This window comes from Tetrao urogallus, assembly GCF_951394365.1.
Source record: "Tetrao urogallus genome assembly, chromosome: 3".
Taxonomy (NCBI): Eukaryota; Metazoa; Chordata; class Aves; order Galliformes; family Phasianidae; genus Tetrao; species Tetrao urogallus.
The window spans coordinates 89,620,285-89,633,790 of record NC_136815.1 but is presented as its reverse complement, the minus strand read 5'-3'; the positions used below and the strand labels follow the sequence as shown (position 1 = coordinate 89,633,790).

The 13,506-nt window shown below is 53.7% G+C and overlaps 1 protein-coding gene across 1 annotated transcript in view; it reads right to left on the bottom strand.

Moving 5' to 3' along the window:
* NFATC1 (nuclear factor of activated T cells 1) overlaps nucleotides 1-875 on the bottom strand; it is a gene marked incomplete at both ends in the record, with an annotated part of 111,507 nt that extends 110,632 nt beyond the window's left edge. Inside the window, one exon of the mRNA XM_079534000.1 lies at nucleotides 740-875. Coding sequence (XP_079390126.1) covers nucleotides 740-875 — 136 coding nt within the window. The remainder of the gene's footprint in view (nucleotides 1-739) is intronic.
* Between the last annotated feature and the right edge of the window lie 12,631 nt (nucleotides 876-13,506).

The following is a 13,506-nucleotide window of genomic DNA, read 5'->3' as shown; positions in this document are numbered from 1 at the left end:
GCGGTGCTGGGTAACGATGTTCCGGGGAGAGAAAAATGTTCCGACTGGCACAGGAGGTCGCAGCCGGTTCCCGCACCGGCGGAACGCAGCCCCTGGCACCGAGACATCCAGTCCGAACGAGAAACGACCGACAAAACCTTTCCCTAGCCCTACGCCCTCGTCCTTTCTCTCTAAAAACTTTGCCGGCGTGTTTGCAGCGCGCTCTTTGCAGCGGGGGTTACAGCGGGGGCACCGCGAGTGGCAGCTCGGAGCCAGGGCAGCGAGAACGGCTCTCCGCGGGGACGGGACAACCGTGTCGGCGGGGCCGGAGAGTGCCGCGGTGAGATGGGGAGGGCTCGGCGCTAGCGCGGCGCTGGCCCGGGCCCCTCTCGTGGGCGGCTACCTACCGATCCCTGAAAGAGAGCTGCGGTTACAGAGCACGTTCTGCCCTCCACCAAAGCGATGAGATCCGAGACTGCGGGGTGTTCCCCGGTCGTTCTTCCCCCCCCCCCCCCCCCCCCCCCCCCCCCCCCACCCCCGATCGGGACTCAGCGCTCCCTGCGCCGTCCTCCGAGCCGGGATCGGAGCCGGGTCCCGCGGGAGGCTCGCGGGAGCGGCGGCGCGGCCGAGCCGGCGCCGTGCGAGAGGCGAAAGAGACACCTATTGGCAAGCGGCCGCCGGCGAACCTGCGGCCGGCCGCGGGGAAACACCGGGGGACACCGCCGCCCGCCCGTCCGCCCTCCCGCCCGTCGCGCGTTACCTTCCTCCGCCGCCTTCATGGTGCTGCCGAGCAGGCGGGCTCCGTGCTGCGGGGCCGCCGGCGGCCTCTCTCTCCCGCTGGCTGCTGGATCCCGCGACGGCGGCGCGGCGGAGACCGGCGGGGCAGCGCTTGGCATCCACCCGGCGGGACGGCGGAGCCCCGGCGCCTCGTCCTGGCCGCCCCCGGCCCCTCGGCGCCCGCCCGCGCCCGCGCCCCCCGCCCGCCTTCACGCCCCGGGGGCAGGGGCCGCGCCGCCCCCGACGCGGGAGCCGCAGCCGCGAAGGCACGGGAGCTCACCGCCACCGCCCCCCCGGGGCCGGGGCATGGAGGGGAGGGCGGTGTGCGTGGGGACTGGGAGGCACTGCCCGCGCCGGGGCGGCGGGGCCGGCGGGCGCCGCTCGGCTGCCGGGTGCCGCAGGAGGGGACGGGGCGAGCGGGCGAGCGGAGCGGGGAAGTCTCGCTCTGACGCAGGGCTGCGCGCCCGGCGCCGCCTTTTTAAAGCTGGAAAACACCCCCCACCTCCCTTCCCCTCCCGGCCCCTCTCCCCGCCCCGGGATCGTGATGTCAGCCGGGCCTCGGCCCCGCCGCCGGCGGGCGGCCAGCGGGAGGCGGGCACCGGCGGGCACCGACGGCCCCGGCGGCCCCCCGTCCCCCGCCCGGTGCCACCGCCCGCGGATCCCCGGGGCCCTTCTGGGGGAGCGAGCGCGTCGGGGTCGCGGCAGTGGGGAGAGAGAGCCGGGGAGTCGCGGGAGTGGGGAGAGAGGGAGACGGGGGTGGGGAAGGGGGGGGGGGGGGGGAGGGAAGGCGGCCCTGCATGCTGAAATCATTATGTAAAAAATCGCAGGCTTCCCCCGCTGTGGAAATTTGGAAAAGAGCATCAACTGGCAGGCAAGAGAGAGGAAAATCCCATTCTGTTAAATTACTAACAGACCCCGTGGACTCGGTTTCAGTCGCTTCAGATTTATTCTGATTATTTTATTTATTATTATTCTGTAAATATCTCAGCAACGCAGTTGCATCTCATCACTTCATAGCGGGGGAAGGAGAGGCTTCCAGCCCGCAGCGGCTCCTCCTCCCGTCTCCCGCCTCCGGGATGCCCCGGCTGCCCCGACGGGCGCGCCGCTCCCGCTCCGTCCTCCCTCTGCCCCACAGCTGGCAGGGCCGGGCCATTTTCCTGTTGGGATTAAACGGCGGATAGAGTGGAGTTGGGGTGGTTTGGAGCGTATCTGGCATAAAAAAATAAAATCATAAATCTCGTGCATGACACCCATATGTGGTTGAAAATAAATCCAATGTAAACGAAATCCTGCCCGCTCTCGGGGAAACGGGAGGCCACGGCAGATAGTTGGGGCGAACTCGTCCACGAAACCATCGCGCAAAATGTTCCCCTCCGACGGGCGGGCCCTGCGAGGAACTTCCCTCCCCCAGACGGAGCGACCCGCTCACGTCAGGAAAGGCAAAACCAAACCAGAAAGGAGGACGCTCTCCTTTCGAGAAAAAAAACGCGGAGAGGCCGCCGCCGGGCAGCGGACATCAGCCGTCCCACCTGCCCGCAGCCGGCCGGCCGCTCCTCGCCTCGACGCGGGCCCGCGGGGGTGCCGCCAGGGGGCGCGATTTGCCGCGGGGCCGCTCGGCAGCGCCTCCTTCCTCCGGCCGCCCGCCGCCGCAGCCCCGACGGTCGCGGGTATCTCGGCACATCGCCCGGCGGCCGAGGCGAGCTCCGCGGTACGGCTCGGAGCTCGGAGGGAGTGAGAGGGGGTGCGAGCCGCGCTCTCGTCCCCGGGACTCTCCTTTCCTGCCCGCGCTCCCCCTCCCCCCGGCTCGCCGCTGAAATGACGGAATCCCCCGTCTGTTTCCTCCTGTTTAATGCCGTTGCCCGGACCACCGTGGCTCCGTTCCAAAGCCTCGGAGCTGTCGCAGGCGGTCGGCGGCGGCGGCGCAGCGCGGGTCTCCCCGGCCGCCCCCGGCCCTGCCGCTTCTCTGCTTCCCCCGACCCGGCCCGGCCCCGCCGCGTCCCAAGCTGCCGCCCCGGGGCCGCCCGCTGCCGGCCCGCCTCCGCTCCGCTCCTCTGCCCGTCCCCCGCTCGCCGCCTCCCCGGGTTTGTTTACAGCCGCTACTAGGAGAGACTGCTACACGGGTCTTATTTTAGGAGCTGGTGATGACTAACGGAGTTAAAAGGAGCTTAGGACAGAAAACAACCCTATTTTTAGACGGCTGTTGTTTCATTGAGTTATTGTAGCGAACGCTCCCTGGCCATTTTTAAAGCCGCTTCCCCGGTGCCGGATCCTCTCTGCCTCGCGGGGAGCTCACGTTCAGCCGTGCTCTCCGCGGGGACATGGCGGTGCCTCCCCAGCCAGCTCGCCTTGGTGACCGCCTCACGCTGTCCCTGAAGCCCCCCAACCTGCCGCGGGGCTCGGGCCGAACTGTTCCCTGCTCAGCAGCCCCTCAGAGAGGCGAGCTCTCAACTTCGTGTTCTGAAATCGACGGGGGGGGGGGGGGGGAGGGGGTCTTCCGCCTCCAGCGTTTGCCGATATGGAATATTTTCTTACAGTGTGCTCCCAGCATCCCAGAATCCGACGCGTGGATCGAAAAAGCAAACCGTTTGGGACACAGTCATTTTGTCCCGGGTGCCTTCCCTTCTATAGCTAGTTCGCTCCGAAAGTAATGCCTCCTATTTATTTCCACGGACTTGACGGAAGCTACAAGAACACAATAACAGCAGTTGATAGCGTTTTGTAGGTGAGAATTTGCTCTATTTTTATTTTTTCAACACAGATATGTCTGTTAGCTATGCGTGAACAAGAGCCTGTGTGCCATGCTTGTAAAAATCTGCACCAGCGGAGGTGACCCACTGCCATCATCACCACTGCTGAAATGCAGCATCCACCACCTCAGTGTGCTCACATCCACTCTTTGGTCTCCATTAATATTCAGCCAGCATCGGTGAATATCAATCAATGGCATTTTCTCTGTGTGGAGGAATTTAGCGACAACATCTTTGTTTCATATGCTTCCATGTCAGATGCCCTTTTATCAGGCTGCCCTTCTGCTGCCATCTGTAATACATCAACGAGATGGAATGGAATATTGGTAGGAAGGCTCAAGCTCACCAACATCTGCCTCTGACATCATGGGCCAACATAATAAAACAGTAGGTGTTACTTTTGGAGCAGCCCTCATGATATGTATGCTAACGTATCACCATCCATCTCCGACCATGTACTCATCTTTTGGATCCTGGCAGCTTCAAAAGCTTCAGTATCTGTTCAGGATTTCATCTGTTGTAACCAGAGGTTTGTAAGTCCCAAGTCTCCCTAACCACATCCGTAGTTGAAGCATTTCTAATCCCCTTGCTTTGAAAATCATAACTAAATTTGCTGGAAAATAAGCAAGCACATGGCTGGTGTTTTTGGCCAATATCACACCACTGTGAAAAGGCAACCATGAGGCTCTCACACAACCCATTAAATACGCACCAGCGATGGCCAGTTGCTGCCCCACATCCCCAGAAGGAACACATTTGGTGAAGAGGCAGGGATTTGGGTCAGCCTGACATCCCCCAGGCTGAGACTCCTGTGAAGGCTGTTAGAAATCACTTCACCACGTTTAAAGTGCATTGCACTTAGCAGGACAAATGCCAGCAGAGTGAATTTTGTGTGCTTGAATAATGTTGCAATTTACCCTGTGGCCGGTCTCATTACGGCACCGAAGGCCCTGTTGGTTTACTTGGCTTTTGATTTAGTGGGCTCTCGGTAAGCGACTGTGGAGGCACACAGCCAAGGACTGCAGGAAAACAGCCTTAATGCCTCTCTGGAGCTCCAGCCACCCATTCAGACACCGACGTCCTAAAGGAAGGACAGACATCAGACAGCCACACCACAGCCGTGTGCAGAAGGATGAATTAAACAGATGTGAGCTCAGAAAGGTAGCCCTGTGTGGGTGCCCCTCCCCATATCCTGATTCCTGAGCAGGTGGGAGGGTGCAGTTCCCACCCCAGAGATGCCCCAATTGAGGTCCCCCTCGTGCAGCTGTCTGATTTGGAAAGGTGAGCATGTGTTGGGCCCTGCCAGGGACACCCAAAATGCAGCGGGTGGCCTAAAAGTAAAGGCTGGTGTAACACACAGATCAGTTCTGTGTGGTAGCTGCAGAAATGTTTCACCTGTGTCACGCTCCCCAGCTGCTGGCGCTGAGCAGCCTCTGGTCTCACCTGTGAGCACTCACTGCTGGAGAGCTGCTGCAGCCTGCCTGGGTGCTGGGCAGGGGCTGGTGGCAGAGCTGGTCCCTCTCTGGGGGAAGGGGAAGGTGAGGTGTGCAATTTCTGGGAGATGCATGGGTTGCTGTGGCCGTGAGGAGCACGTGAGGAGTGCTCCCCCCACCCACTCTTGGCACGGGTGCGCACCTGGCTTCCTGGCAGCAGGCAGTCTGTTTGAGAGCAGGGCCTGCTGGCAGGAACGCGGCAGCTTTGGGTCACGCTGTAGCAGCAGTGTTCCAGCACTGCAAAGGCCACGGGGGCTCTTCTGCTGAGACAGGGACTCTCATTCTCCTGGTAGGCTCCATGTCCCTGGGATATCTGTTGTGAGAAACGGGTCCCTGCCACTCCTCACCCTCTCCTGTCTGCCGGTGGTCAGTCTGGAGCATCTGCCTCTACAGCCAGCAGACTCTGTGGTTCTGACTGAGAGCCGTGCACTGCTGAGCCATGGTTATACCACGTGCCCTAGGCAGCAAGCGTCCTCATGCATCCCCTCCACACGTGTGCTCCCCTTGCTCAGTGCTGAGCTGGCTGACACAAAGGGCTGCTCCAGTGGTGCTTGGTGCCCTCTGTAATCCCTCTCCCTGTAATCAGGCAGGTTGCAGGCACTGAGCAGCGTGCTGAGAGCCATCCCATTCGCCACATGATGCGGTGTGAAGCCCTGAGCTCTCTGGCTGCAGCAGGAGCCCTCTTCTCCAAAACCTCAGCTGCGTTGTTATTTGTTTGGCTGCTGCTACCCCTGCTGCTCCTCACCACCAGCCCGGGGCCTTTTCTTCATTAGTTTCTTCCTGCTCTGTTTCATTAAAGTTGCATTTAAGTGTGCCAGTGGTTTTCTCCAAATAAATAGCCTTCCATTCTGTGATATTGAATTTCTTTGCATTAGCCTATTCCCCCAGCAACTCCAAATCCTCCTGTAGCTGGTGCATTCCTGAAGTTTATCAGCAGCCTCCCCTTCTATCATGACATCATCTGTGTCTGGACACCCAGCAGCTTGCGCCAGCCTCATTTGTACAGAGCTCTGAAACACAGCGAGTCCCAGTGCTGAGCTCCAGGAGATCCTGGCTGTTAGCTCTCCTCACACAGACTCCTGCTTATCGCTCTTCTCTCTTCTCCAACCTGAGTTTTATCCTTTTAATACCAATGATCAATATCAAGACTTGCATACTTTTTACTGATCTTGTTTCCTGATGTGCTGTCAGCCTTGTTAAACTCCAGCAAACTCAAAGTTATTACTTGAAACTTTTCTGGGTTTGGCTTCACAGATGAATAGGATTTGAACCACTCTGGCAGCAATTTTGACTATGGCTCCTTGTTATAGACACTTGCAAATACCAGTTCCCACTCCCTCTTCCTCCAGTGTTTTCAGCAGGTGATGGGTATGGAAAGAGAAAGTATTTTCCAGGTGAGGAGAGGAGATACCAAACTTTTATTCACTCAGCTGGGACTGCGCACTGCTGAGGAGCATCCTTCACATCCCAAGTGAAGCGAGTAACGATGAGCTGCAGCCCAGTGGTGGGAAGCGCAATGGAAAGCTCTTCCCCTCCTGCTTTCAGGAGCTGCTCAGTATCTCCAGAGCCAGCAGCCTGGGACAAGGGTAGGACTTGGAGTTTTTCATCTACTAAAAGATGAACTTACAGGATGCTGCCTGCTACTGGAAACGACGGGCTGTGATGGAGATGCTGAATGCCTCATGGGTGATGGATTTCTGAGAAGCCCTTGGATCAGCTTGGCACAGCCAGCAGTTCCTCTTACCATGGTGATCCTGAAAGGCTGACAAGACTGAGCTCTCAGCATTTCCCTTTCCTTCTTCACACCTTAAATTTTATCTCCCTCATTCTTTTCACACCACATTTCAGGCACCAGGGGTGCTTTTTTTTTTTTTTATGGCAGGGATGGTTTGACTGAGGGGTCCAGCATCCTGAAGTACATTGCCAGACTCTTACAGCTTGGTCAAGCATGTAAGTGTCTAGCTCTTAGTGCAGCAAAATGAGGCATAAACCTGGTGCTTTTACTGCACTAGCCAGTGGCAACATTCCTGTTTTGTGGCACCCTTGTATTCTGAAATATCTATCTTGAAGAGCAAATGCTGAAAATTAAAATCTTGAGTCAAGCTTCCTCATTAGCAGCCTGCCTGGCTAGACTCTAGCTTATTATTTTTTGCTGGTGCATAGCTTTAAAGAGAAAACCTAGGAGAAAATAAGCAATTAAAATGCATTAAATTGATTTCCAAATGGGAATGCAGGATCAGAAAGTCTCAGGAAGAACCTCATCTCTTCTCTTGCATCTGTTCCTGTATGTGAAAGAATGAGAAAAGAATTCACCACCAACTAGAATAAAGCACATCTGCAAACATTAGCAGGGTCAAACTTCTGCCTAGTCAAGTCTCTGATACCAGGAGGACTGACTCTGAAACTGCTTGGCATGCATTGTTTGTGAAGCAGGACTTCTCAAAGGCCATGCAGCTGTTGTACAGTAGGAACTCCTCAGCTCCAGCAACTTACACGTCACGACACTCAGCTCTCCAAACCCAGGGAACTGTTCTCATTGTTAAGAAATAATGCCAGAAAGCACCCCAGTGTCCTGCTATTCTTAACTAGAACACAGTCTGATGCAGTTTCCAGCAGCAGGGAGATAGATGACAAGTGCTGTGAAACAGCACAACCTCTGGGCACCAAGCCCATGTCTGCTCTGGGGTGGGATAGCAGCAGCCCCTCACCTCAGGGCAGTGCAGGTGCAGAACACGCATGCACTGGGACAGATAGAGAAAAGCTGTGAAGATGTTACAAATGGATCCCTTCCTCTTTACTCTCAGGGCTTTCCTCTCTACTCCCTTCCTCCCAGGAGTCTGATTACATTTATTTTTGGGTTGCTTTTTAAGCACGTTAAGTAAATTACAAAATTAAAGAAACCTCTCAACTGTGCTGCGTGACGAAGAGGCTCCCCACGGATGTATTGAGTGTTGTAGGAGAAATCAAATTGCATTGTATCACAAAGTAGAGCCTTTGTCAGGCTAAGAGGTAAAGACAGAATAGCCTCCCAGACCTGCTGTTGAAGGTTGGACATGTCCACCAACCTGTAATATGGGGAAAAAATAGAGAAGGAAAAACTTGGCCTTTAATGTCAGAAAACAGAAAATGAGAGTCCAAGAGCTTATTCTTTTAGGGAAGGCAGCTATGCAAAGTCAGACTGAAGACCAGGGCTGACAATTGTCTCAAGGTACTTCAGGACTTCTTCTGAGGTCTAGAAAGCCCATTGCTGGAGGTGTGTCTTTGAAATTAAAGCTATTAACACTCAGTACTGATGCAGCTATAAGAGCTGTGCCACAACAAAATGCTTTTCTCACTGTTCCTCAGGTTCCATGAGTCAAAACTGCCAAGCCTGGATGTCTGGGATTTGGTTCTGGGTTCTGCTGGTTGCACTCAGTAAGTGGACACAGCTGGTTTTATGCAAGTGGCGAAGGGGTGAAGGCAGTAAAAGAGCAGTTTGGGATGAGCATGGGGGCAAAGGTCTGCACGCCCATGTTCAGTCTCCCAGGAGCTGCAGAGCAGCCATCCAAAGCAGGCAGGGTCAGGCCAGGATGGGCTGCCAGGACGTTGCTCTGGGCCTGGCTCTGATGTCTGTCACAGTGGCTGCATGGAATTGCTGATTCAGGAGTGCCAAGGAGGAGAACATCTGAACATGGGGAGATGAAACATCGAGCACTGCAGGAGCACAGGAGCTCACTTTTTTTTCATGGAGCCTGATACCTCCTGGCCAGTCTGGCTGTCCTCACAGCTGCTGAAACACTGGCCATGGGTTGTCGCGGTAAATGCTTCTTGTGGTGGCCTTCCATGAAGTGTCCTTTTCCTCCCTTCAACCCAATTAAAAGTTTGCAGGAAGCCACAAACTCACCTCAGAGAGCGAGGGTCCCAGGTGGCCAAGACTGCTGCTTGAGTCCAGCATAGGTGGACTGCTGTCTGAAACCCCCTCTGTGTTACAGCACCAGCACTGATTAAAAACAGCCTGTCCTGTGCAGTGCAGCCCCAGATGCAGGCAAAGAGATGCTTTTGTTTGACAGCGACTGCTTTGGATGAAAAAATATCCTTTTCATGCCAATGATTTCTGCCTTGGCTAAAAGATTTAAGAATAAACCAATAAAAGATATATATATATATACATTTCTCATACTACTAAAACACAGTTTTTGAAAATAGGTACCGTGTATCTTGAAACAAGAACACTTTTGTTGGTTATTATCGCAGCGGAGCGATGCTGGTTATTTGTAAGCTCCTACTGCCCCCTTCTGGTCGATGTAAAAATAGCATGTTTCACATGAAACTTCCTGTAGATACCTTCTAGAAATATATAATCAATTTAAAAAAAAAAAAAAAAAAAAAAAAAAGCCCCACCAAAATTACCCACACCAAACCAAAAACCTATTTACTATTGTTCACTTTGACTTCATCATAGAAACGTAAAATCACAAAATCGCGGAGGTTGGACCTCCAAGATCATGCTGTCCAACTGTCCACCTATCACCACTATTTCCCAGTAAACCACATCCCTCAGTACAGCATCCAAACGTTCCTTGAACGCCTCCAGGGCCAGTGACTCCACCACTTCCCCAGGCAGCCCATTCCAGTGCCTGGCCACTCTCTCGGAGAAGAATTATTTCCTAACATCCAGCCTCAATCTCCTCTGACACAACTTGAGGCCATTTCCTGCGGCTAGTTTCTCTAGTTTTTTCTTTCTCTAGTTACATGGTAGAAGAGGCTGAACCACACCTCACCACAACCTCACTTCAGATAACTGTAGAGAATGATAAGGGTCTCCCCTGAGCCTCCTCCAGACTAAATCATCTCTGTTCTCTCAGCCGCTCCTCATAAGACTTGTGCTCCAGACCCCTCACCAGTTTCGTTGCCCTTCTCTGGACACGTTTCAGGGCCTCAGTGTCCTTCCTGCAGTGAGGAGCCCAAAACTGAACACAGTACTCGAGGTGCAGCCTCACCAGAGCTGAGTACAGAGGTACAATTGCTCCCCTGCTCCTGCTAGCAGCACTATTTCCAATACAAGCCAGGATGCCATTGGCCTTCTTGGCCACCTGGCCACACTGCTGGCTTGTGTTCAGCTGAGCATCAGTCAATACCACCAGGTCCATTTCCTCTACACAATCTTCCAGCCAGTCTGACCCAAGCTTGTAGCGTTGCCTGGGGTTGTTGTGGCCGAAGTGCAGGACCCAGCACTTGGTCTTGTTGATCCTCATCCCAACTGGCCTCATCCCAGCTATCCAGCCCATCCCTCTGTACAGCCTCCCTACCTCCAACCAAACTGACACTTCCTGCCAACTTGGTGTCATCTGCACTTATTAAGGGTGCACTCAATGCCCTCATCCAGACATTTCAACAGGACAGGCTGTAAAACTGACCGCTGTGGAACACCACTCGTGACCGGTTGCCAGCTGGATGTAACTCCATTCACCACCACTGTGGGCCCAGCCCTCCAGGCAGTTCTTTACCCAACAAAAAGCGTACCTGTCCAGGCCATGGGCTGCCAGCTTCTCCAGGAGAATACTGGTAGAGACAGTGTCAAAGGCTTTGAATTGTATCAGTCATTCAAACAGAAACTGAAGTCATTTTTTGAAAATGCTGATGCTGAATTAGAAAGGAAAGGAGTTGGCAGTAGATGCAGATGCTTTTCTGTCTGGGTTAAAAGGCTGGGCGGCACTGATGGCAGTCACCAGGAAGATGGGAAGAAAATCCAGCAGCAGGTATGGAATTACAGGGAGGCTAACCAGCTGGCTTCTAGCATGACCTTGAGCATCACAAAAAATCATACCACATGTTTATGCTCATGAAAAATAAATTAATCACAAGTGAAGCAATCCCTAAGATGAAGTGGGATGATCCAGTCTCCAGCTAAAATCCATGTCCTCCCTTTATGCTTGGTGTAAACGAGACCACCAAGCTCCCATGTTCTTAAGATTTTAAGTTAGCAGGTCTACCACGTTCCTGAAAGCTCTCCCTGTAAGAAAAAGGATACTGCTCCTTTCCTCCAGCGTCACCAAGAGGAGCTCTTAGGACCCTTCTGTCTCACTGGACCTCATTTCACTGCATTACTTCTTCATTGAAGTACTCTCCAAGTCCCTGTCTTCACTATTCTTGTCATTTTCCCTCACTTCCATCCATTCTCAGCAATGGCAAAACCTCCTCCTATATATAAATCTCTCAATTATTAGGCAAAGTGGCTCTTTACCTCTCTCTGAATAACCTGTATTATTGCTGCAAGAATTCTGCTCGGGGTCCATACCTAATGTGGTAACAATAGCAATCATCTGTCTATTGCTCCTATACTTTTCTGCACCTACAGTCTTCTTCTCTTCATTTGGGCTGATCAACTTGAGATTTGCCAAGGGATGTGGAGGAATGTGAAGTGACTACTCTGCATGGTCTGGAAATTGGGCTCCTGCTCACAAAGCAAACATTTTAAAAACAGTGGCATTCAGAACTGCCTGTTACTTCTAGTGAAAATTCCCTTCAAACGGGAATGCAAGTTGTTGTATATAAGAAAACATGGAAATTATTATATTCTTCCCACTTTACCTGCTTTATATCTCTGAGCTCTTAGTTACTGCCTCAAATTCTGATACTCACTGAGATTTGCCCAGTATGAAGCTGATTAACTGCTTCATTCCAGACTCCCAAGCAGCTCCCACTTTTTCTCGCTCCTAAAGTTCCTGCATTTCTCCTGTCTTGGAAAACTATCAAACCAGAAAAAGAGTGATGAACATTGGAAGAAGTGAGAGCTGTCTGGGATGGAAACTAGCAGGTAACAAGACAGCTACAGAGAGGCCTCTGTTTTCATGTTTTCCCTTGACTTGCTGGAGGTCTCTTTACCTGGTGTCTTCCCACCACGTTTAGTCCTCAGTTGCACTGGAAGCGTGCATATTGCATTCAGCTTGCCCAGAGATCAGCCCTGAGCAGCTGCTCAGTCACCCTCTTCACATGATCACCTGATGAATCTCTCCCATGGAATTTTTGAGTCCTGTCTTTAAAAATAAATGCTACAAAAATGAAATCTTGACTGCAGTCACTAACACTGAGCCACACACAGATGTGACTGTGTTTGAGTCAATAGCTACAACAGCAGGCTGCAGTTCCAAAGGGGCCTTCGTGCCTGGGTTGCTTAGAGGGGAATGGACAAGCAGGAATAGTGGGAAGGTGCTGAGAACAGTCAGGCAGTGCTGTGACCCACAGGGTAGCTTGTAGGAAAGACAGCTCTCAATGGAAAGCTCCAGGTGGCTCCAAGCTGCTTGCTTTGAGGGTGGGACCTATGTCTCACTGCTAAAGCAGCATCATGTGCATAGGGGATGGGACCTGCACACCCAGCATTGAGGTGCATGGGAGCAGAGCCTTCTGATTTTTTTCCCAGGGGTAGGGAGGTGCAGACTCTACTAGCCAACAGCAGTGAGCAAATCAGCCAGGCGGAGGTTGAACAAAGCAGGCAGGAATTCAGTACCTGCGAACAGCAGGCCCTCTCCCGGCCACGTGGAGGTGGAAGCTGCATAGAGCTGCACTGACACAGCACAGCACTGCCGGAGTTCTTCACCACAGTGAGCAATGCAGGCAATGGGGGATATTTCTGTAGGGCCTCAAGCGCCATTAAGTTTACCCACATACTTCCAGTTCTTCCCCAGCCTTCAAAAGGCATTTCCTGTGGCTGGCTTGCATGTTCCTTCAGGTCCCAGCTCGCAATGTGGCAGCAGCCCCTGAGCCCCAGGTAGCAGCCTGAGGGCAGCTGTGCTGCAGGAAGCTCCCCGGCCTCCAGCAGCAAGCCCCATCACTCTGTGCTCTGACGGCCGGCTGGCAGCGAGTTACCTGCCTGTCAAGAAGAGAGACTCCGGGTCTGAGAGTACTACATCAGTGCCTCCCACCAGCTCCACTTTACAGCTGAGGAATATCCTCCTTCTCCCACCTCACCTGCCATTTCCAAGTAATTGCTTTTGGACAGATGGCAAGCAAGTAGCGCGCTGCTGGTGTGCACTAGTGTGACTAGTGGCTTGGCTTTCTTCCCACTCCCTGACAAAAGAAATCTGCTTCAGGCTATACAGAGATAGCTTATTTTTCCTTGCTCCGCTTCCCTTCCAGCACTGCAAACCCATTCACACAGAAGCTGACTGCTTCAACAACTGGAGGAGCCTCTGGCTCAGCACTGCTTCCGTAGATTGGCCTGTGTTGAAAAGGACCACGATGATCATCCAGTTTCAACCCCCCTGCTACGAGCAGGTCGCCAACCAGCAGACCAGGCTGTCCAGAGCCACATCCAGCCTGGCCTTGAATGCTTCCAGGGATCCAATGCTCCCACCTGTACCTCTTGACGTGAGGGAAGGTACAGCTGGAGCAGAGCACCAGCTGCATTTGTGCTGGTTCTGTTCTTCAGGTTAATGCAGTGATGAGCATGCAATGTGACAGCAGGTGGACAGACGTTCTGGAATGCTGCTTGACTCTACTGGCAGAGCCCATCCTGGTCAAGGGCAGACTCA